Source organism: Hypanus sabinus, chromosome 7, assembly GCF_030144855.1.
Source record: "Hypanus sabinus isolate sHypSab1 chromosome 7, sHypSab1.hap1, whole genome shotgun sequence".
Taxonomy (NCBI): domain Eukaryota; kingdom Metazoa; phylum Chordata; class Chondrichthyes; order Myliobatiformes; family Dasyatidae; genus Hypanus; species Hypanus sabinus.
Window position 1 is genome coordinate 4,296,511 of NC_082712.1, and position 23,703 is coordinate 4,320,213.

Genomic DNA, 23,703 nt, shown 5'->3' on the forward strand with positions numbered 1-23,703 from the left:
AGATTTATTTGCTGCGTGTATATCGAAGCATACAGTGAAGCATACATCGTTTTGTGCCAACGATCAACGCAGTCTGAGTTTTTGCTGGGAGGCAGCCCCTCGTGTCACCAACCTAGCATGCCCACAATTTACTAACTCTTACTAACCTATCTGTCTTTGGGCTGTGGGAGGATACTGGAGTGCTAGCAGCAACCCCACATAGTCATGGGGAAAACGTACAGAGTCCTTACAGTAACGGCAGGAACTGAACTCCGATTGCTGGCGCTGTAAAATCTTACGCTGCCGTGGCACTCATTAACCCCTTTAAACTGAGCGGGACACAGTCTCTTGCTCCCTGTAAACTAACTGGGTTCACTGGCAAATTCATTCTGGTTATTATTAAACTTATTCACTTGTATCATCTGAAACAAAACAGTGAAATAGAAGTGTGTAATATCCAGTATTCCAGTGCTACCAAGGTCCTGGGGGTGATGGATTATTGGAGTTTTACTGGTTGTTCTGTAAGGGAATTTTTTGAGCAGATTATCCACCATTGGCTCGGGTAACAGGCATGGCACAGGACAATGTGCATCGTGTCCTGAGCAGTATTGTGAACAAACTTTGATGTCTCTCTTGCTCAAAGTTCAAAGTATGTTTATTATCCAGCTGTATGTAAACATAGAAACATTGAAAATAGATGCAGGAGTAAACCATTTGGCCCTTCGAGCCTTCACCACCATTCAGTATGATCATGGCTGATCATCCAACTCAGAACCCTGTACCTGCTTTCTCTCCATACCCCCTGATCCCTTTAGCCACAAGGGCCATATCTAACTTCCTCTTAAATATAGCCAATGAACCGGCCTCAACTGTTTCCTGTGGCTGAGAATTCTACAGATTCACCACTCTCTGTGTGAAGAAGTTTTTCCTCATCTCGGTCCTAAAAGGCTTCCCCTTTATCCTTAATCTGTGACCCCTCGTTCTGGACTTCCCCAACATCGGAAACAATCTTCCTGCATCTAGCCTGTCCAATCCCTTTAGAATTTTATACGTTTCAATAAGATCCCCCCTCAATCTTCTAAATTCCAGTGAGTATAAGCCTAGTCGATCCAGTCTTTCTTCATATGAAAGTCCTGCCATCCCAGGAATCAGTCTGGTGAACCTTCTCTGTACTCCCTCTGTGGCAGGAATAGAGTAGATGAAACACGCTGGCTTCCTTGGCTGCGTAGGTCTAGGGAAGACAGCATCCAGCCCCGGCAAACTCGTGAGATGGAGGTGCTCTCCCACCCGAAGCCCCTGTTCGTGTGGATGCTGTGTAAATTAGTGCCACGAAGTGACAGACAGTACACCGCATATGATTAAAAGGTTATACTTAACAAATCTTAATTTGAGTAATGGGTTAGTAAAGAAAGGAACAAAAAAAAACCAGAAAAGGGCCCATTTTAATGAAACAGTCAAATGTGCACAAGCTGGAGCTCAAAGTTTCTCTGTAGTCACCGATCCTCAATCGATCTTGCCCCCGGCTTCATCAAGTCATGGTCCCGCTCCGAGTCCAATCTTATGACCCCTCCTCTCCTGCGTCTTCTCTCTTCATCCCCTCTCGAACCTAAAGCCCCAAGCCCAACCTTAGTATCCCTCACGAGAGAAACCATCCCTTAATTCGCTCACCCTAATTGGATGGCAGACATTTCTCCTCTCTCTGATCTTCAACAATCACCCAAACAAGCTGAAAACAGAACAGACGGTTCTTGCAGAACTGCTAAATGAAATACATGCAGCATAACAGTAAAAATATGAACCAGGGCATTACTCTGTCTCAGGTGGTGGGGTGGAGATACGTCTCTACCGAAGGAGGTGTAAGGTGCTCCTTCCTTCCACTAGCCTGCAGATCACCCCTGGGCGAGGTGAAGCACCTGCTCAGCCCCCGATCAGGGTCACATGAAGCCATGGGAGCAGATGGGGTATGGCCGTATGTGCAGCTGGTGTACATCACGAGTCCTGGTTATGTGACCTGCGATGCCAGGAACGAATTCTCTGAAGTGTATTGATAATGGCTAGAGTCACTTGTCTTTTAAAGACACCCCCCCAGAGAAGGCTATAAGACAAATAAGCAGGTCAGCCATTCGGCCCATCGAGTCTGCTCCGCCATTTCATCATGAGCTGATCCATTCTCCCCTTTAGTCCCATTCCCCCGCCTTCTCACTATAACCTTTGATGCCCTGACTACTCAGATACCTATCAATCTCTGCCTTAAATACACCCAATGACCCGGCCTCCACTGCCGCCCGTGGCAACAAATTCCACAGATTCACCACCCCCTGGCTAAAAAAATTTTTTTGCATCGCTGTTCTGAATGGGCGCCCTTCAATCCTCAAGTCATGTCCTCTGGTACTAGACTCCCCCACCATGGGAAACAACTTTGCCACATCCACTCTGTCCATGCCTTTCAACATTCAAAATGTTTCTATGAGGTCCCCCCTCATTCTTCTAAACTCCAAGGAGTACAGTCCAAGAGCGGTCAAACGTTCCTCATATGTTAACCCTCTCATTCCCGGAATCATTCTAGTGAATCTTCTGTGAACCCTCTCCAATGTCAGCACATCCTTTCTTAAATAAGGAGCCCAAAACTGCACACAGTATTCCAAGTGAGGTCTTACCAGTGCCTTATAGAGCCTCAACATCACATCCCTGCACATATTCTATTCCTCTAGAAATGAATGCCAACATTGCATTCGCCTTCTTCACCACCAACTCAAACTGGAGATTAACCTTAAGGGTATCCTGCACGAGGGCTCCCAAGTCCTGTTGCATCTCAGAAATTTGAATTCTCTCCCTATTTAAATAATAGTCTGCCCGCTTATTTCTTCTACCGAAGTGCATGATCGTACATTTTCCGACATTGTAATTCATTTGCCACTTCTTTGCCCATTCCCCCAATCTATCCAAGTCTCTCTGCAGACTCTCTATTTCCTCAGCACTACCAGCCCCTCCACCTATCTTTGTATCATCAGCAAACTTAGCCACAAAGCCATCTATTCCATAATCCAAATCGTTGATATACAACGTAAAAAGAAGCAGCCCCAACACAGACCCCTGTGGAACACCACTGGTAGCCGGCAGCCAACCAGAATGGGATCCCTTTATTCCCACTCTCTGCTTCCTGCCAATCAACCAATGCTCTATCCACGTATGTAACTTTCTCATAATTCCATGGGCTCTTAACTTGTTTAGCAGCCTCGTGTGTGGCACCTTGTCAAAGGCCCTTTGAAAATCCAAATACACAACATCCACTGCATCTCCCTTGTCTAGCCTACTTGTAATTTCCTCAAAAAATTGCAACAGGTTTGTCAGGCAGGATTTTCCTTTAAGGAAACCATGCTGAGTTCGGCCTATCTTGTCATATGCCTCCAGGTACTCTGTAACCTCATCCTTGACAATCAACTGCAACAACTTCCCAACCACTGATATCAAGCTAACAGGTCTATAATTTCCTTTTTGCTTCCTTGCCCCCTTTTTAAATAACAAAGTGACATTTGCAATCTTCCAGTCCTCCGGAACCAGGCCAGAATCTGTCGACTTTTGAAAGGTCATTGCTAATGCCTCTGCAATCTCTACTGCGACTTCCTTCAGAACATGACGGTGCATTCTATCTGGTCCAGGAGATTTATCTACCCTTAGACTATTCAGCTTCCTGAGTACTTTCTCTGTCGTAATTGTGACTGCGCACACTTCTCTTCCCTGACACCCTTGAATGTCCAGTATATTGCTGATGTCTTCCTCAGTGAAGACTGATGCAAAATACTCATTCAGTTCCTCCACCATCTCCTTATCTCCCATTACTATTTCTCTAGCATCATTTTCTATCGATCCTATATCTACTCTCAACTGTCTTTTACTCTTTATATACTTGAAAAAGCTCTGATATTATTTGCTAGCTTCCTTTTATAGTTCATCTTTTCCCTCTTAATGACCTTCTTAGTTTCCTTTTGTAAGCTTTTAAAAACTTCCCAATCCTCTGTCTTCCCCCACTAATTTTTGCTTCCTTGTATGCCCTCTGTTTTGCTTTTATTTTGGCTTTGACTTCTCTTGTCAGCCACGGTTGCATCCTTTTTCCATTCAAAAATTTCTTCTTCTTTGGAATATATCTATCTTGCACCTTCCTCACTTCTCGCATAAGCTCCAGCCACTGCTGCTCTGCCGTCCTTCCCGCTAATGACCCTTTCCAGTCAACTTTGGCCAGTTCCTCTCTCATGCCACTGTAATTTGCTTTACTCCACTGAAATACCGACACATCGGATTTCAGCCTCTCTTTCTCAAATTTCACAGTGAACTCAATCATGTTGTGATCACTGCCTCCTAAGGGTTCCTTCACTTCCATCTCTCTCTAATCACCTCTGGTTCATTACACAATACCCAGTCCAGTACAGCCGATCCCCTAGTGGGCTCAACAACAAGCTGTTCTGAAAAGCCATCTCATAGACATTCTACAAATTCCCTCTCTTGTGATCCAGTGCCGACCTGATTTTCCCAATCCACTCGCATGTTAAAATCCCCCACAATTATCATAACACTGCCCTTCTGGCAAGCCTTTTCAATTTCCTGTTGTAATTTGTAGTCCACATCACTGCAGCTGTTTGGAGGCCTGTAGATAACTGCCATCAGGGTCCTTTTACCCCTGCGATTTCTTAGCTCAACCCATAAAGATTCTGTACCTTCCGATCCTATGTCAACTCTTTCTAATGATTTAATATCATTTCTTACCATTAAAGCCACGCCACCCCCTCTACCTAACTGCCTATCCTTCTGATACACCGTGTATCCTTGGACGTTCAGCTCCCAGAGACATGCATCCTTTAGCCACGTCTCAGTGATGGCCACAACATCATACCTGTCAATCTGTAACTGGTACCACAAGATCATCCACCTTATTCCTTATGCTGCGTGCAAAGCATGCAGACCACTTCTGTAAAAAGAGAAATTGCCAATAACAATCATGGTCATGGAAAGACCACATCATACGACATATTGAATGAACAATATATGTGACCATATACAATCCCGAGATTCACCTTCTTGCAGGCATTCACAATGAATAAAAAAACGCAATACAATCAATGAAAGATCACACCCAACAGGCCAGACAAACAATCACTGTGCAAAAGACAACAAAATGTAAAGAAATAGAGTTTTTTTATATATAGCATTAATAATAATGAGACGCAGCGTCCTTGAAAGTGATGGAGTAAGTGAAGTTATCCCCTCGGATTCAAGAGCTTGACAGTTGAGGGGTAATAACATGCATTTTGTGACCAGATCAGGTTTTAGACAGGCATGACTCAGTCCAGTAATCATCACAAGTTAATAAGAGAGAGTGGATTTTCATAAGCACAGCTTTGGAGAATAAAGATGCCTCACTTCTAAGCCATTTTTCTTCACGTACAGGGACCAGCTAATTATTCCATATTCTATATGAGGCCCTCCATTGCTCGGGTCGCCCCTGGTTGACTACGTGATATACAGGCCAGAGCAGTACAATATGGAGAACAAGCTGCTGCCTGTGCAGCAGGCTCCCCCTCTCCATGCTCCCTCTCTCCAAACGAATGGCAGAGGTATTCTACATATTGTTTCATTAACTATCTCAGTCACCAGGCTAGAAATTGAATTCCATTTTCTGGATCGGTTGCTAGTCTAATAGTTACCACTGTTAATGTTTGCTATCAGTGTGTTATAGATCATATTTAGAAACAGTTACGGTCACATTTATGACTGGTACCAATTAGTGATCTATACAACATTTTAATCAGAATTTACTTTGGTCACATATTAAAGTGATGATACTTAACCTAGGATTCTGATGCATAAATAATAAGATTTTTATGATAGAATTGTTATATGTGTAGTGTTAATGATTACAGTAATCAACAGTTACTGATGTAACTATTAATAGTTTAAAAAAGTGTGGAAAGTCTTAACTTTGGAATGAATGTCACCCAGAGAAGTAATGGAAGGAACAATCATCCGCGACCTGCCAGCCAGCTGCACACAGTCATTCAGCTCTCAAACACAAGAGATTCTGCAGATGCTGGAAATCCAGAGCAACACACACAGAGTGCTGGAGGAACTCAGCCGGTCAGACTGAAATGAATAAACAGTCGATGTTTTGGGCTCAGACACTTCATCAGCAAAGAGCCTTCTTCAGCCCGAAATGTTAACTGCTTATTCATTTCCATAGATGCTGCCTTCCTACAGTTGACTGAACTTGTCCTCCCTCCCACTAAACGACTTCTCTTTCAACTCAAAAATGGTCCTCCATTTCAAAGATGCAGCTTTGGACACTGGCAAGTCAAGTCTTTGTGTAAGATGTGTGGAATAGTCTTTGTTTCAGTCCTCCTTAGGAACAGCCCATCTAGTCCATGCTAACTTTTAATCTGCCTAGCCCCATCAACCTGCACCCAGACCAGAGCCCTCCATACCCCTCCCATCCATGTACCTATCCAAATTCCTCCTTAAAGTTGAAATCGAACCTGCATTCACCACTTCTGCCAGCAGCTTGTACCACACTCTCACTACCCTCTTGGTGAAGAAGTTCCCCCTCTTGTTCCCCTTACACATTTCCCCCTTAACCCATGACCTCTAGTTCTAGTCTCACTCAACAGTGGAAAATGTCTGTTTGCATTAACCCTATCTATACCCCTCATAATTTTGTATACCTCTACCAAAACTCCCCTCATTCTCCTATGCTCTGGAGAATAAAGTCCTACCCTATTCAGCCTTTTCCCATTACTGTGTTCTTCAAGTCATGGTGAAATCCTTTTAAATTTTCTCTGCATTCTTTCAAACATATTAAAATCTTTCCTTTTGGTAGGTGATCAGAACTGCACACCATATTCCAAATTAGTCTCAGTAACATCTTATACAACTTCAACATAGCATCCCAACTCAATATTTTAATTTATGAAGGCCAATTTGCCAAAAGCTCTCTTTATGACTCCGTCTACCTGTGGCACTGCTTTCAAGGAACTGTGGATCTATATTCCCAGATCCCTCTGTTTTACCAGACTCCTCATGCCCTACCACTCCCCATGTAAGTCCTACCCAGGTCTACCTTCTCAAAATGCAACACCTCCCACTTGCCTACATTAAATTCCATCAGTCATTTTTCAGCCTGCTATTCCAGCTGGTCCAGATCCTACTGCAAGTTTTGATAGTCTTCCTCACTTGGTGGTTGTGCCACGGGCCAAAGAGAAAAGCCCTAGCTCACACAGTTAATCACATATCCTTCCGATAATGTTAAAGTCTGTCCCGAGCCTCATCAGGCTGGTGCTTATGCCAGTTTCTGTGGCGTGAAGCGACTTAGACTACGAGACTCCCAACCCCCACCCTCCAGATAGGACTTGGCCAGTACTCATTTTCAGCTGGTTAAGTGTCTTGCTTAAGGACGCACACGCTGTCTCGGCTGGGGCTTGATCTCACGACCTTCGGATCACTAGTCCAACGCCTTAACCACTTGGCCACACTCTTCCTATAATGAAGCAATATAATGAATTCCTGCTGGACAGAGGAAGGGCAGAGACCCCCCGGTCCTCACCTTCTACCTAGCAGCCTCCACATTCAACAAGTTGTCCTTCACAATTGCCCCACCTCCAACAAGGTTCCACCAACAGACGCAGCGCCCCCTTCCATCCCCCTTAATTATTGTGAAGGGATCGCTCATCTCGCAACCATCATCCAGGCCATGCGCTCTTCTTGCTGCTACTATCAGGAAGGAGGTACAGATCACACAGCACCAGGTTCAGGAAAAAATTATTCCCTTTCCATCTTCAGGCTCCTGTTTCTTCACTCAGCACAATGCTTTCAAAGATTTGACAACTCGTGTTCTCAATATTATTTATCTGTTTAGTTATTGTTTTATTTCTTTTGTTATATTTGCTCAGTCTATCGCCTTTTGTGCATAGTTACTTGTCAGTCTTTGTGTACAGGTTTTCATTTATTCATTTGTACTTAATTGTTCTACTTTGAATGGCTGCAAGAAAATGAAGCTCAGGGTAGTATTTGTGACATACTATATACGTACTTTGATAATAATTTTATTTTGAACTCTGAACTCTCAGGTCCACCCTTCCGTACCGTACCTCAGTGCACATGACAACTTATTGCATAGTACCTTTGTTTTTCAAACTGTCCGAGTAGGGCTGTTGATGCAACTTCCAAACAATGGCCCGATAACCTGGAATCTTTCTCTGCTTGTTTTCAGCTGAGCTGCTGCAGAGGAGCCCACCGACCATGATCTCCCTCGCGACCGGGATGCCAAACCCCAACATGTTCCCCTTTGAGAGTGCCAACTTCACCATAAAGGGTGGACAGAGCATCACATTTGGGCAAGAGACAATGAAACGGGCTCTACAATACTCAGCTTCAGCAGGGTAATGAGAGACAGGGGTATTGGTTTATTATTGTCACATGTACCAAGCTACATTGAAAAGCTTGTCTTGCGTACCGTTTATATAGATCAAGTCGTTGCACAATGTATTGGTGTTTGTCCTTTGTGTGTTGCTTTTCATTGATTCTATTGTATTTCTTTACAGTGAATGGCTGCAAGAAAGTGAATCTCAGGGTAGTATATGGTGACATATATGTACTTTGATATTAAATTTACTTTGGACTTTGAACTTTAACTTTTAAGCTAGAATAAGGTAAAACAATATCAGCGGTACGGTACTGTAGCAATTAGCGTGATGTTATTATGGTACCAGCAACCCAGGTTCAATGCCACCACTTTCTGTGAGGAGTTTGTACATTCTCCCTGTAACAGCGTGTGTTTCCTCTGGGTGCTCCTGTTTCCTCCCATGTTGCAAAGACATGTGGGTGAGTAGGTTAATGGGTGTAATGGGGCAGAGCAGGCTTGTTGGGGCAGAAGGTGCAAGATTAGAACGAGGTAGATTGCAATGCTGAGAATCCACCTTATCTATAAGAGGTCCATTCAGGAGTCTGAAAGCCTGTGCCAACCAACTAGCGGGAGTATTCAAGGACATTTTCAACCTCTCACTGCTACAGACAGAAGTACCCACTTGCTTCAAAAAGGCAACAATTATACCAGTGCCTAAGAAGAATAATGTGGGCTGCCTTAATGACTATTGCCCAGTAGCACTCACATAGTGATGAAATGCTTTGAGAGGTTGGTTATGACCAGACTGAACTCCTGCCTCAGCAAGGACCTGGACCCATTGCAATTTGCCTATCGCCACAATAGGTCAATGGTAGACACAATCTCAATGGCTCTCAACGGCTTTAGACCACCTGGGCAACACAAACCTTACGTCAGGATGCTGTTCATCGACTATAGTTCAGCATTTAATACCATCATTCCCACAATCCTGATTGAGAAGTTGCAGAACCTGGGCCTCTGTACCTCCCTCTGCAATTGGATCCTCGACTTCCTAGCTGGAAGACCACAGTCTGTGCGGATTTGTGAATACATCTCCTCCTCGCTGATGATCCACACTGGTGCACCTCGGGTGTGTGCTTAGCCCACTGCTCTACTCTCTATATACACACGACTGTGTGGCTAGGCGTAACTCAAATGCCACCTACAAATTTGCTGACGATACAGCCATTGTTGATAGAATCTCAGGTGGCAACGAGAGGGCGTACAAGAGTGAGATATGCCAATTAGTGGAGTGGTGCTGCAGCAACAACCTGGCACTCAACGTCAGTAAGACAAAAGAGCTGATTGTGGACTTCAGGAAGGGTAAGACAAAGGAACACATACCAATCCTCATGGAGGGATCAGAGGTGGAGAGAGTGAGCAGCTTCAAGTTCCTGGGTGTCAAGATCTCTGAGGATCTAACCTGGTCCCAACATATCGATGTAGTTATAAAGAAGGCAAGACAACAGCTATACTTCATTAGGAGTTTGAAGAGATTTGGCATGTCAACAAATACACTCAGAAACTTCTATAGTTGTACCGTGGAGAGCATTCTGACAGGCTGCATCACTGTCTGGTATGGAGGGGCTACTACACAGGACTGAAAGGATCTGCAGAAGGTTGTAAATCTAGTCGGCTCCGTCTTGGGTACTAGCCTGCAAGGTACCCAGGACATCTTTAGGGAGCGGTGTCTCAGAAAGGCAGTGTCCATTATTAAGGACCTCCAGCACCCAGGACATGCCCTTTTCTCACTGTTACCATCAGGTAGGAGATACAGAAGTCTGAAGGCACACACTCAGCGATTCAGGAACAGCTTCTTCCCCTCTGCCATCCGATTCCTAAATGGACATTGAAGTTTTGGACACTACCTCACTTTTTTAATATACATTATTTCTGTTTTTGCACATTTAAAAAAATCTATTCAATATATGTAAATGATTTACTTGTTTATTTATTATTATGTTTTATTTTTTTTCTCTCTGCTAGATTATGTATTGCATTGAACTGCTGCTGCTAAGTTGACAAATTTCACGTCACATGCCGGTGATAATAAACCTGATTCTAATAACAGGCTGTCCTTGAGCTTGGTAGCACATACTTCCAGGCTTTTGTATCTTCTGCCCAGTGTCAGGGGAGAAAAGAGAACGTCTGGGGTGGGTGGGGCCTTTGATGATGCTGGCTGCTTTACTGAAGCAGAGAGAAGCATAGACGGAGTCCGTGGAGAGGAGGCTGGTTTCCGTAATGTGCTGAGCTGTGTCCGTAACTCTCTGTAGTTTTCTTATGCATCAATAAAAATTGGTAAGAGTTGATGGAGACATGCAGAGACACATAGAGCTGTTGGTGAGCCTTCTTGACCATGACGTCAATGTGGATGGGCCAAGACAAATGTTTACACCTTGGAATTTGAAGATCTATCTGGCAGAGTCTGACCTTCCTAGGGAATGTCCAGTCACATAGAGTTTACACTGAGCTTATAAGAAGTTGGTATTGGTTTAAAGCTCATAAGTTTAAAGATGTCATTAAGCTGGAAAGATTGTGAAGGAGTTTTTCAAGAGTATTAGCAGGACTCGAGGGCCTGAGCTACAGAGAGAGTTCAGCCAGCCTAGGCCTTTCATCCTTGGAAGATGAAGGGTTGACTTTGTTGAGATATAAGAAGTCAGTAGGGACATAGACAAAGTGAACACATGCAACCTGTTACCCAGGAAAAGGAATTTTTAAAAAATTAGGAAGACTTAAGATGGCAAGCAAAGGATATAAAAGGGACCCGGAGAGTATTTTCTTCATGCCCTGTATATGCATCAGGGTGGTTTGTATATGGATCAGAATGCTGGAGAAAGTAGCTGAGGAAGGTACAATAACAATATTTAAAAGATATTTGGATAAGTGTGTGGATAGGGGAGGTCTCGGGAGAGATGTGGTCTATCCTGGTGGACTCCAGGTTTGGTGTTGACGAGTTGGATGAAGGCCCGGAATCCATGCTATGACTCTGTGATTGGACGTTGTTGCTTTCTTTGGAACAGGGAAAGCTGCAAAAGACTGAATTAGGATATATAAAATTAGGAAGGGCATAAATAGATCATAGAACTAATGGAAATGGATCCTTTCCAAGATTTCTGAAACCATGATCTGAATATAAATAGGAAGTAGAATTAGCCATTTAGCAATTCATGTCTGCAATGCCATAGAACAAGGGCATGGCTGGTCATAAATCTAAACACCATTTCCCTTCCCAATCTACATGTTCCTTATTTCCTGTAAAAATCTAAAACTGCATTGATTGTTTGACACAGAATCAAAGTTAGTTCTTGTGTTTTGCAGAATTCCGGAGTTGGTATCCTGGATGAAAGATCTGCAGAAATGCCTTCACAATCCTCCCTCTATGAACTACAGCCCCGAACAGGGGCAGATGGATCTGTGTGTCACTAACGGCAGTCAGGAGGGCCTCAGTAAGGTGAGAGAAACTGCAGGGAACAAGTGGCTACACATCAATCTGAGCGCCTGTACACTCCGTGGCCACCTCGTTAATGCAAATATCCAATCGGAGAATCATGTGACAGCAACTCGGCGCATAAAAGCATGCAGACATGGGGAAGGAACGTGATCTAAGTGACTCTGATATTGGAATGATTGTTTGAACTGGAGGTGGGTGGTTTGGGTATCGCAGAAACTGTTGTTCTCCTGAGATTTTCACACACAACAGTCTCTAGAGTTTACAGAAAATTGTGCGCAAAACAAAAAGCATCGAGTGAGTGGCTGTTCTGTGGGCTAAAATGTGTTGTTAATGAGAGAGGTCAGAGGAGAATGGCCAGACTGGTTCAAACTGACAGGAAGGTCACAGTAACTCAAATAACTCCGTGTCACGACAGTGGTGCGAAGAGCACTCTGAACGCATAGCGTGTGGAATCTTGAAGTGAATGGGCTACAGCAGCATCAGGTCGCACCAGGCTCCACTCCTGGACCTAATAATGTGGGCACTGAGTGTATGTCCTGCGTTTGGTATGAAAGCTGTACTGCACTGTTCCACATAATACTGGTTATTGTAATCAGATGATATCCCTCCAGAAAAACGTAACTCTACAGTTTTAAAAACCAGAAATTATCAGAATATCTGACTGACTGACTATTGAACTTGACTGACAGAGGGTTTTAATTTAAGTTACCCATACAGGTTTTCTAGAGGCCCAAGTATAGAGACCGTACATCAGCAGCAAAAGACAGTGACTGGATATTTTAAAAATAAACATAGGATCAAATGGAGATCTAAAAATGTATTTTGCTTTTAATGATTTGAATAATTAATTTCTTCCTGTGGATAGAATTTAGAACATAGAACAATTACAGCATAGTACAGGCCCTTTGGCCTACAATGTTCTACTGACCTTTTAACCTACTTTAAGATCAATCTAACCTTTCTCTCCCACATGGCCCTCCACTTTTTTTTAATGATCCATGTACCTATCTATGAGTTCCTTAAATGTCTCTAATGCAGAGAACCCCAACAGGCAGACCGCGGGCCAGATTTGGACCGCGCCGAGCCATTGGCCCTTACGCAAACAGACAGACAGACATACTTTATTGATCCCCGGGCAAAGTGCACCTGTCATAACATGTAAAGAAAGTGCATGCTGCTCTAATTTATTTTAACCTCATCCCACACCGTACACTTGACCTCTGCCCCGTAGAGCGCGCGACCTACAGTTCTCGACTAGACAGCGGCACGCACCAGCTACCCGCCTGTCATCTAAGCGAATTGTTACCAGCAGAAAGTCACTGACCCTAAACCAAGAACAACATGGCCTCTATGAGAAAGCACAAAGTCAACCAGGAAGACCGTCAGTTCAAATCTGACTGGACCGATCAGTTTTGTTTTATTTTACTGGACCACACCAATGCTAAACCGGCATGTTCATGCAGTCCGTAGCTGTCTGCAAATCAGAAAATCTAAAGTGGCACTTCAACATTATGCAGGCTGCCAGTTTTAATGCCAACTACCCTGCAAAATCAGATCAACACAAACTAAAAATTGCAAATATAATAACATCATACAAGCATTCCGTTTCTACTGTCTGTAATTCAACATCTGCAGAGAGTGTAACAGCTGCATCACTGCATGTATCTTGGAATCTTGCCAAAGCTGAGAAGCCGTTGGCTGATGCCAGGTTGATTAAAACGTCTGCAATTGATATGGTTGGCGAAGTTTTAAGTCGTGATGAGAAAACCAAGAAAACGGTTGTGGGACTAATAAAGACGGTGCCATTGTCAGCTAACATGGCAACAAGGAGAGTAGAAGTTTTAGCGGAGGAGTGTTTTTCCAATCTACTCACCGATTTGGAGAAAGCAGAAGCCACATCACCAGCGATAGACTCGTCCTGTGACCAAACCGATATGCAAGAGCTATCTGTGTTCACAAGATTTTCTGATGGGAAAACCTTTCGGGAAGAGCTACTTTGTTGGCTTCCTCTGCCTGGGCGCACAACTGGAGAAATAATTTTCAATGAATTGACACAGTTCTTTGAGAAGAATGGCTTGCAGGTGAGCAAAATTGTGTCCGTTGTCACTGATGGGGCTCCATCAATGGTGGGACAACACAAGGGCTTGCTAAGCAGGTTTTGCCGCTGTTAACCCGGCACTCTTAGCATTACATTGCATTATTCACAAATCAGTGTTGTGCGCTGAACCGTGTGGGGAAACGGAAGAGGCGATGGATACCTGTGATGAGACTGGTAAATTTTGTTCGTGAGAGTTCTAGTCTGCAACATTGCTTCTTCAGAGCATTGCTGGGGGGAATGACAGAGGAACACAAAGATCTTTTGCTGCATAATGAAGTTCGCTGGCTGAGCAAAGGCCATGTGTCAGGGAGGGTGTGTGACCTGCACGATCAGCTCGTGTCGTTTTTATCCAGCCTGCAGAGCCAAGAAGCCCAAGGATTTAAGAGGTTTTTAAGTGACACATGTTCTTTTTTTGTGTGAGATCATGTCTCATCTAAATCAACTTAATCTGCAATTACAAGGCAACAACCACAATGTTGTGGACGTGTACGAGGCGATTGAAGCTTTCCGGTCAAAGCGGAACCTTCTGGAGAGAGACATTCAAGGGTGAAAGCTGCACTTTCCACGTCTGCGGGAGCATTGCGAGAGGAACGAAATGCGGGAGGATCCAGTGATGAAGGATTTCATGATGAGCCTGGCAGAAAACTTCAGGGAACGATTTGAAAGCTCCTCTAAACTCTCAGGTGACATTCCTCCTCTTCCTGAGGCAGCTGTTCTCCATTTCGGCTGACGGCCAGTGGACTGCAGAGGCCAAAAGGCTGGTGCCTTCCACAGATGAGGCAGCTCTTCAGATGGAGGTCTTGGAAATGGGATCGTCTGATTTGCTCAAAGCACAAGACAAGGGTGTTGGGGTGAGTGACTTTTGGATCAGCATGGTTCCCCAAGCTCAATTCAAAAACACGAGAGCTATTGCAATGCTCCTACTCACACTGCTCCTCTCCACGTACATATGTGAGTCACCGTTTTCTTCAATGAACTCTATCAAGAACCAGGACAGAAACGGACTCTCCAATGCACATCTAGGCCAGTGCCTCAGGATTGCCACAACAGAATACAGGCCTGACGTCAGAAGGATTGCCTCATCCCGTCGCTGTCACTTCTCTCACTGATTGGTGAGTGAATCAATTTATTTTTGTCCATTTGTCCAATCTTATTGTGGTATAAAAATATTACACCAACAATAATACTGATAATTTCATTTATAGCTACACTTCATACTTCAAATACTACATAGCTTAATTAAAAAGAACAAATAGATTAAATGAGAGAACAGAAACACTGGAAAAGGCAGTATGGAAGTCCCAGATGAGTTCTCAGTGTGACAGCTGACAGTTGTGATAGCTGGAGTCATAATTACCGTAAATTCCGGACTATAAGCTGCTACTTTTTTCCCACGCTTTGAACACTGCGGCCTATACTACAGTGCGGCTAATGCATGTTTTTTTTTCATGCCGCCAAAAACAGTTTGCCTCGTAACAGTAGACCAATAAAATTGATGAGTAGTTCACAGAGGTCCAATGAAATTGTACGATAAATCAAGCGCACTTTCACAATTAAATTATTGTAAATCAGTCATTTGTACTCACCCTCATCAACATGGAAAACACTCGAAGAAAAGCATATGATGCAGCTTTTAAGTTAAAGGCGATCAATCTGGCGGTTGAAGAAGGAAATCGAGCTGCTGCACATAATCTTGGCATAAATGAATCGATGTTGAGACGGTGGAGACGCCAGCGTGAAGAACTGAGTCAATGCAAAAAGACGACAAAAGCTTTCAGAGGTAATCACAGCAGATGGCCCGAACTTGAAAACTTTCTTGAAGACTGGGTTAACACACAGAGAGCAGGCGGCCGCGGTGTTTCCACCGTGCAGATCAGACTGAAGGCTAAAGCAATCGCCACCAAAATGAAAATCGAAGATTTTAGAGGTGGGCCATCGTGGTGTTTTAGATTTATGAGACGAAAAGGCCTGTCCGTCAGGGTATGCACGACTCCGTGTCAGCAGCTCCCTCCCGACCACGAGGAAAAACTTGCTAACTTCCGCACATTCACTCAAACAAAGATAGCGGAGAATTCCATCGGGTCAGATGATATCATAAATATGGATGAAGTACTTTGACGTTTGACCTGCCTCTCACTCGGACTGTTAATAAAAAAAGGTGACTCGTCCATCACACTGAAAACAAGTGGCCATGAGAGAACGCATTTTACTTGTGTCCTGAGCTGCACAGCATCCGGACTAAAGCTTCCACTGATGGTGATTTTTTAAGCGGCTGACAATGAAAGTTCAGTGAAAGCTGCCATCAAGAGTACAAACTCAATTCCAGTTGTGATTCCTGGGGGCACCACGAAGTATTTGCAGCCACTGGACATCAGCGTGAACCGGGCATTTAAAGTGGCGCTGCGCGTTGAGTGGGAGGCTTGGATGACGAGCGGCGAGAAATCCTTTACCAAAACAGGACGCATGCGAAGAGCATCTTTAACTCAAGTCTGCCAGTGGATCCTAAATGCGTGGAGCCGTGTCACAACATCCACCATCACCAGCGGGTTTCGAAAGGCTGGACTGCTGCGCGATGAAGAGGACCACGTGCGCTCAAGTGAGAGCGACAACGAAGAGACTGAAGTGAGTGACGAGATCCTGAGGTTGTTCAATTCGGACACTGAAGAAGAGGATTTTGATGGTTTTAGTGCGCAGGAGGAAGATGAAGAAGGCGATCAATAATTTTTCCTGGTAGGCTGCAGTATATATATTTTTTTTACCAGTCGTTAGGAGATATTGGAATGTTGTTCGTGCACTGTTCAGTAAAAAAGTATATGCAACGTAATTTGTGTGTTACCGATATGTATGTATATTTAAAAGTAGCTGTGTTACAGGCACTGTTCGAAAAAAAGCATTTGCAATATATATTTGTTTATGTTACCATACGGATTTAATTAAAAGTTAAAAAATCCTCACGTGTAATATCTTTCTGTGTAAATATCTCATATTACAACGTGGGACACCTGCGGCTTAAAATCCGGTGCGGCCTGTACAAGTACAAAATTGATTTTCTTTCTAAAATTAGAGCGTGCGGCTTTTAATCAGGTGCGCTCTGTAGTCCAGAATCTACGGTAAATTGTTGGTTTTGGACTTATTTTGTTTCAAGAGTGCATTTTTTTTTCTTGTGTGACCCACAAAACAGGCTTTGAGAATCCCAGGCCTAAATTATTACTGCTACCACTACTACTAATGGTGATAACAACAACAACATCTGCCCATAAAACGGCTTACTGGCGCAATGATAAAAAAAAATTCTGGACGTTTTGGCCCTTGGCTTGGCATGCTTGACATTATTTGGCCCTTGTGGAAAACTAATTGGGGAACCCTGTTGTAATGCATCTGCCTCCTCCACCACCCTGGCAGGGTGTTTCATGCACCCACCACTCTCTGTATTAGAAACCTTCCTCTGATACCCCCTCATGACTTTTCTTTATGACCACCCTTGGAAAAAGCCTCTGCTGTCCACTCTATCTGTGTTTCGTACACCTCTATCAAGTCACCTCTCATCCTCCTTAATTCCAAAGCAAAAAAACCCAAATTCATTCAACATATCCTTATAAGACACTCTCTCTAATCCAGGCAGCATCCTGGTAAGTCTCCTCTGGAGCTTCCACGTCCTTCCTGTAATGAGGCAACCAGACAACATGATCAGATTCAGGTTCATGGAATCTGTGAAATTTAATGAACACAATATTCTAAGCGTGGTCTAACCGAAGTTTTGTGGAGCTGCAACATTACCTTGTCACTCTTGAACTCAGTCCCTTGACTAACGAAGGCCAACACGCCCTGTGCCCTATCAATTTCCGTGGCAATCTTGAGGGATCTATGGACATGGAAAAAAATTATAATGTACCAATACCATTGAAGAATGGGACAAAAGCAGAAAAGAGGTCTTTTGCACAAAGGAGCACAGATGAATCATTAGCGAAATCCACTTAGAAAGATCTCCAGGTTTGAATGTTCCACCAGTGGTAGTCAGGCCTTCAACAATCTAGGCCCCAGCTTCAGGAATTCCCTTTTAAACCTCTCCAGCTCTCTCCCCTCCTTGAAATCCACCAAGTTGTTAAGAATTTTGCTCAGCATTTCCAAGGTCCCATGATTTGAATGTGAATTTAGATTTAGATGAGAAACAGGGAATAAAGTCATTCAGTGAAAACAAATTTAAATATGGTTATTTAATCAAAATGGAATAGTAGCGGGCTTCATGAAAGAATAAGACTGCTATAAAGATTCTTCTGGTTCCGTAAGACTCTAAGATACAGGAGCAGACTTGGGCTGTTTGGCCCATCTAGTCTGCTCTGCCATTCCATCATGGCTGATCCATTTCTCTCAGGCTCAATCTCCCATAATTCTTCATACCCTGTCTAATCAAGAATCTATCAACCTCTGCCTTAAATATACATAAAGACTTGACCGCCACAGCTGCCTGTGGCAATGAATTCCACCGATTCATCTTTCTCTGGCTAAAGAAATTCCTCCTCATCTCCATTCTAAATGGATGTCATTTTATTCTGAGGACACGGCTTGGTTCACCAGTGCTTGAGAGGTAAGAGTTGTTTGTCGTGTGTACGTTGAAACAGACAATGAAATGTGTCAAATCAAATCAACGAAGATTGTGATGGGGGCAGCCTGCAAGTGGCCCCATGCTCCCAGTGACAACATCGCATGCCCACAACTCATTAACCCTAATTGTACACCTTCGGAACATGCGAGGAAGCCAGACCATCAGGGCAAACCCACGCAGTCACGGGAGAACATTCAAATTCCTTCCAGACAGCAGAGGGAATTGAACCCCAATCTTACAGCTGGCTGCTCTAAATCGATTATGGTAACTGCTACGCTAACGTACCATCCCAAAATTTAAAGATTAGCTTTATTTGTCACATGTACAATGAAGCATACAATAAAATGTGTTGTTTGCATCAACAATCCACACAGTCTGATGATGTGCTGGATGCAGCCCGCAAATATTGCCACACTTCTGGCGCCAAGGTAGGAGGGAAACCTGGTGTCCTCCCTGGAATTCCAGACACACAGGCACAAACTACCTCCTGAGGTGGCCCAGTCTGTCACTGTTCTAGTTCATAGTGCATGCTTCAAGAAGCAGACTTGCCACAACCTTCTCAAGGGATGAGCAATCAATGCTATCCTCTCACGTCTGTCATCGAATTAAAAAGGGAAGGCTGCACCCACACGGGAAGGGGAAAGGATGTGCTGACAGGTAAGCTGAAGACTGATGGAAGGAACCCCGCTGTGTACTCTAAGTATTGGCATTGATGTTCAACTGGAACAGTAAATATTAACTTTAAGGGTTTCTCTGTTTGAGCTTTGAGAAAACCTGTATGATCAGTTTTAATTAAAATCCTCTCTCGATCAAGATCTGCTGTCCATTAGATGTTCTTATAATTTCTGCTTTCTAAGGGTGTAGCATTTCCCTTTCCTGGCAGATTACATGGAACGTGAAACAGTACAGGCCCTTTGGCTCAAGTTGTTATGCCAAACAAATTCAGCTAATGACATCTAATTTCTTCTGTCTTCATATGGTCCATATTCCTCCATTCCCTGCGTATATGTGTTCCTATCTAAGAGACTTTTAAGTGCCTCTATTGCATCTGCCCCCACAACCAACTCTGTTACCAACCGTAATTACAATATCCAGGAAGCTGTGTGTTCCCCATTCCTCATGCCTGCGGCCAAGCAATAACTTTCCTTTGTCCTTTTGCCTTTTCCCAGGTGTTTGAGATGCTCATCAGTCCTGGAGACAACGTTCTTCTTGACCGTTACACGTATTCTGGGACACTAGCTTCGGTAAGAAGTTTTTAAAGCCATGTTTAATCTGTTTTAGTCAATCAGCTGATGAGGAGGGTTGTTTACCCAGTATAGAAACAATCAGACTCCCATTGCTTTGGCATGAGGCATTTGATGCAACAGGAAGTGTCTTCCACTGGTCAGGGCCAACCATTGATATAGTGTCCTAGCTGTCTACAAAAGAAGCAATGGAGAGCAAGCTGTTGCCCATGCAGTAAGCTCCCCCTCTCCTCGCACCTGATGAATCCACAGGATTGGCAGAAAGTAATGCAATTTGTTAACGGCACCACTGCGGGAGTAGCCAGCCAGCATTGAACTCGTTGTCGGACTGCCCTGGGGACTGCAGCTCTGGATTTTTCCTCAGGGTTTACTCCCAAAGCCTTCACCATGAGAGGGTATAACTGCAAGGCAGCAGAGGTTTGAAATCAAAATTGCCCTTCTAGATAAGGGGGTGACTACGGCTGATGAGCCCCTTCTGTTAGTTTTAAGGAGCCAGTAACCAACCTTTGTCCCTTCTCCTGTTAGTAGAAACGGTTCTGCTAGGCTTAGTAGCTAAGGCATACGTGAAGGCCAGGAGCTGCACTTGCTCATCAGAAGCTTCTTGAGAGCCGTGCCATTGGAGCATTTAGTAGATAGTGGGAGCTTGTCCTCATTGCCGCCCCTAGCTACAATGACCCTTGATATAACCAGTGTTTCAAAAACCAGGTTATTGCTTTTCCCATATTGTAGTTGGAACCTCTACCCCAGTATGTTCATCCCAAATAGATTTGCAAGCATTAAGGAAACTGGCAGATATAGGAATTGTGCTGGAAAATGGCACTGAAGTAGAATGTCTTAATGAATAATAGAGATGGTTTGACAGGCCTTTTGCTGTTTTTTCCTGTTATGCAACAGGAGTTGCTTTTCCCCTTCCACAGATGCTGTCTGACCTTCCGAATATCGACAGCAATTGGAAGTGGAATTGCAGTTTCTGGTTTTATTCTAATAAAAAAAACTCTTATTATCTTCTGTTTTCTTGTATAGCTTAGACCACTAGGCTGCAAACTCCTCGGCATCATGAGCGACCAACACGGGATCATTCCCCAGTCCCTGTCCGACACCCTTTCCCGATGGAAGCCAAAGGACGCGAAGGATCCCAGCTCAGATATCCCAAAGGTTCTGTACACAATTCCAAATGGTGGAAACCCAACTGGAGCCTCCATGACAGCTGAGAGGAAGATGGAAGTATATCAGGTATGAACTGTACATTTACCAGACCCGACATGATCATGATGAATGGCATAGAGAAGGCAGCCAGCATCTTTATCCCAAAATGTCTAATGCTAGAGGACATGTGGAGGTGAGAAGGTGTGTGGGACAAGTTTTTAATACAAAGAGTTGTGGCTGCCTGGAATGTCTTGCCGGGGTGGTAGTGGAGGTATTTAAGAAGCTCTTCAATGGATGCATGAATGGAGGCCAATGGACATTGTGCAGGACAAAGTGATCAGTTTAATTAGGCATCTAATTAGTTAGGCTGAACACGGTGGGCTGAAGGGCTTATTCCTGTGCTATAAACTTGCGTATTTTCTTCGAGTTTCAATGTTTCAAAGAAACAACTTTTCCAGGTTCCAGTGCAGTCAGATCAAGAAAACAAAATATGAGGTGGCATTGTGGCATAGCTATTCTAGCAGCAGAGACACCGGTTCAATTCCCACCTGTCTGTAAGGAGTTCGTACATTCTCCCCATGAGCACATGGGTTTCCTCCAGGTGCTCCGGTTTCCTCCCACAGTCCAAAGATGTATGGGTTAGGCGGTTAATTGGTCTTCTTGCTGTAAGTAGGCGGTGCGGGCTGGAAGGGTCTGCCACCATGCTGTATCTCTAAATTCATAAATACTATTCAGAAGGAGATATGTTTTTGGCTGGGTTGAGTTGTTCTCCGATCTTGGTGATCTGTTTGCAAACGTTTTGTCGCCGTATGAGGAGACATCATCAGTGCACTGTTAATTTGTGGTGTGTCCTCTGAATACTTGGCCTTTATATACTTGTCACTCAGCTGAATGGTTGCATTTTGCGGTCTGGAATTTTACCCGCCTTGGCTTATAAATAGGATCAAAGTCTAGCAGTTTGGTTACAGATTTGATTGAAAAAAAAACCACACTTCTAGGAATTCTCTCGCATGCCGTGAGTTTGCTTGTGCCATGACTTTCACTGGTGCCCGGTGGAATCTGTGCCCTCTCGATCTTCACGGGTAGAGACCGGGAAAATTGCACCTGCCACTTCACTGCCAGTTGATGGGATGTCTGGACTGTCTTACGCAGAGAGGTTAGAGAGACTGGGCTTGTACACGCTGGAATTAAGGAGATTGAGAGGGGATCTGATTGCAACATAAGTTTATTAAGGGATTGGACAAGATAGAGGCAGGAAATATGTTCCAGATGCTGGGAGAGTCCAGTACCAGAGGGCATGGTTTGAGAATAAGGGGTAGGTCATTTAGGACAGAGTTAAGGAAAAACTTCTTCTCCCAGAGAGTTGTGGGGGTCTGGAATGCACTGCCTCGGAAGGTAGTAGAGGCCAATTCTCTGGATGCTTTCAAGAAGGAGCTAGATAGGTATCTTATGGATAGGGGAATCAAGGGATATGGGGACAAGGCAGGAACCGGGTATTGATAGTAGATGATCAGCCATAATCTCAGAATGGCAGTGCAGGCTTGAAGGGCCGAATGGTCTACTTCTGCACCTATTGTCTATTGATGTTCCTGCATCCTTGCAGATAGTTTTCTCCCTGTTTGGGCAGTGTAATATTTGCTGAGTCCCTGCATTAGATTTTGAAGGCCCCATTGGTTTTGTCCAAAGCTATGTTTTTCTCCTTTTTGTTTTCCCAGCTTGACTGGATAATTTCACTTGAAGTACCACAGGAGTATTGGGCCAAGCAGTATATGAGTTACCCAGTTATCCGGACTCTCATTTTCCCCAGCCTCATCCCCTGCTCTCTCCCAATGTCCGTATTTATGTTAGATCCACATATGTGAGATGTACGTTACCTTGACGCCTGTGTTGGATAATGGGACATGGTCAGGCTTTAAGGATGAGTAGGTTGGGGGCAGAGTGAACTACCACGAAGGTCTTTGCAACGTCCTGCAGGAGGCAAGGCTTGGAAGTGGTGCCTCACAGGAACGATGGAATCTAGGCCATTCAGCCCCTCATGCTTGCTCTGCTATACAATATAGAGATCAAGGCTGATCTTCACACATAATATTCCTGAACCAGCCCCTTTATTTCCTTAATTTTTAAATATCTTCTGATCTCAGCTTTGAACATATTCTGGGACCAGGCTTCCAAAAACTGCTTTGCTGAAGGAGTCTAAAGATTCACTGTCTTCTGGAAGAAAATTTCTTCTCAACTCAGTAGTGATTTGTTGCCCCCTGATTTTAGAGAATGTGACCCAGGCTACAGACATCCCAGCTCAGAGAAAACTCATCCTTGCATGTGATCTGTCCAGTTCCATAAGATCTTTGCATGTTTCAACAAGATTGCTTCTCATTCTTCTAAACTCAGTACAGGCCCCATAATCCCAAGAATTAGGCTGGTGAACTTCCATTGTAAACCGTCTCTCACCAGTCTAGCCTACTTTGGGTTAGGAGACCAAACTTGCCATTTTCTAAGGTACCTCCTGCACTGAATAGAATGGCTACTGAGGGTCTTATATTCGTATCTTCTGCGGCTGTAGCCCTTCAAGGTTTGACATGTTGTGCGTTCAGAGATGCTCTTCTGCACACCACTGTTGTAATACGAGGTTATTTGAGTTACTGTCGCCTTCCTGTCAGCTTGAACCAGTCTGGCCATTCTCCTCTGATCTCTCTCATTAACTAGACATTTTCGCACATAGAACTGCCACTCACTGGAATTTTTTTTTACTTTTCACAC

At 44.0% G+C, this 23,703-nt stretch overlaps 1 protein-coding gene across 5 annotated transcripts in view; it reads left to right on the top strand.

Moving 5' to 3' along the window:
• aadat (aminoadipate aminotransferase) overlaps positions 1-23,703 on the top strand; it is a 346,606-nt gene that overhangs the window by 115,567 nt on the left and 207,336 nt on the right. For all 5 annotated transcript variants that reach the window (XM_059974093.1, XM_059974096.1, XM_059974094.1 and 2 more), the window contains 4 exons: positions 8,234-8,402; positions 11,723-11,855; positions 19,726-19,800; positions 20,824-21,033. In XM_059974093.1, the coding sequence (XP_059830076.1) occupies positions 8,234-8,402; positions 11,723-11,855; positions 19,726-19,800; positions 20,824-21,033 (587 nt within the window). The remainder of the gene's footprint in view (positions 1-8,233; positions 8,403-11,722; positions 11,856-19,725; positions 19,801-20,823; positions 21,034-23,703) is intronic.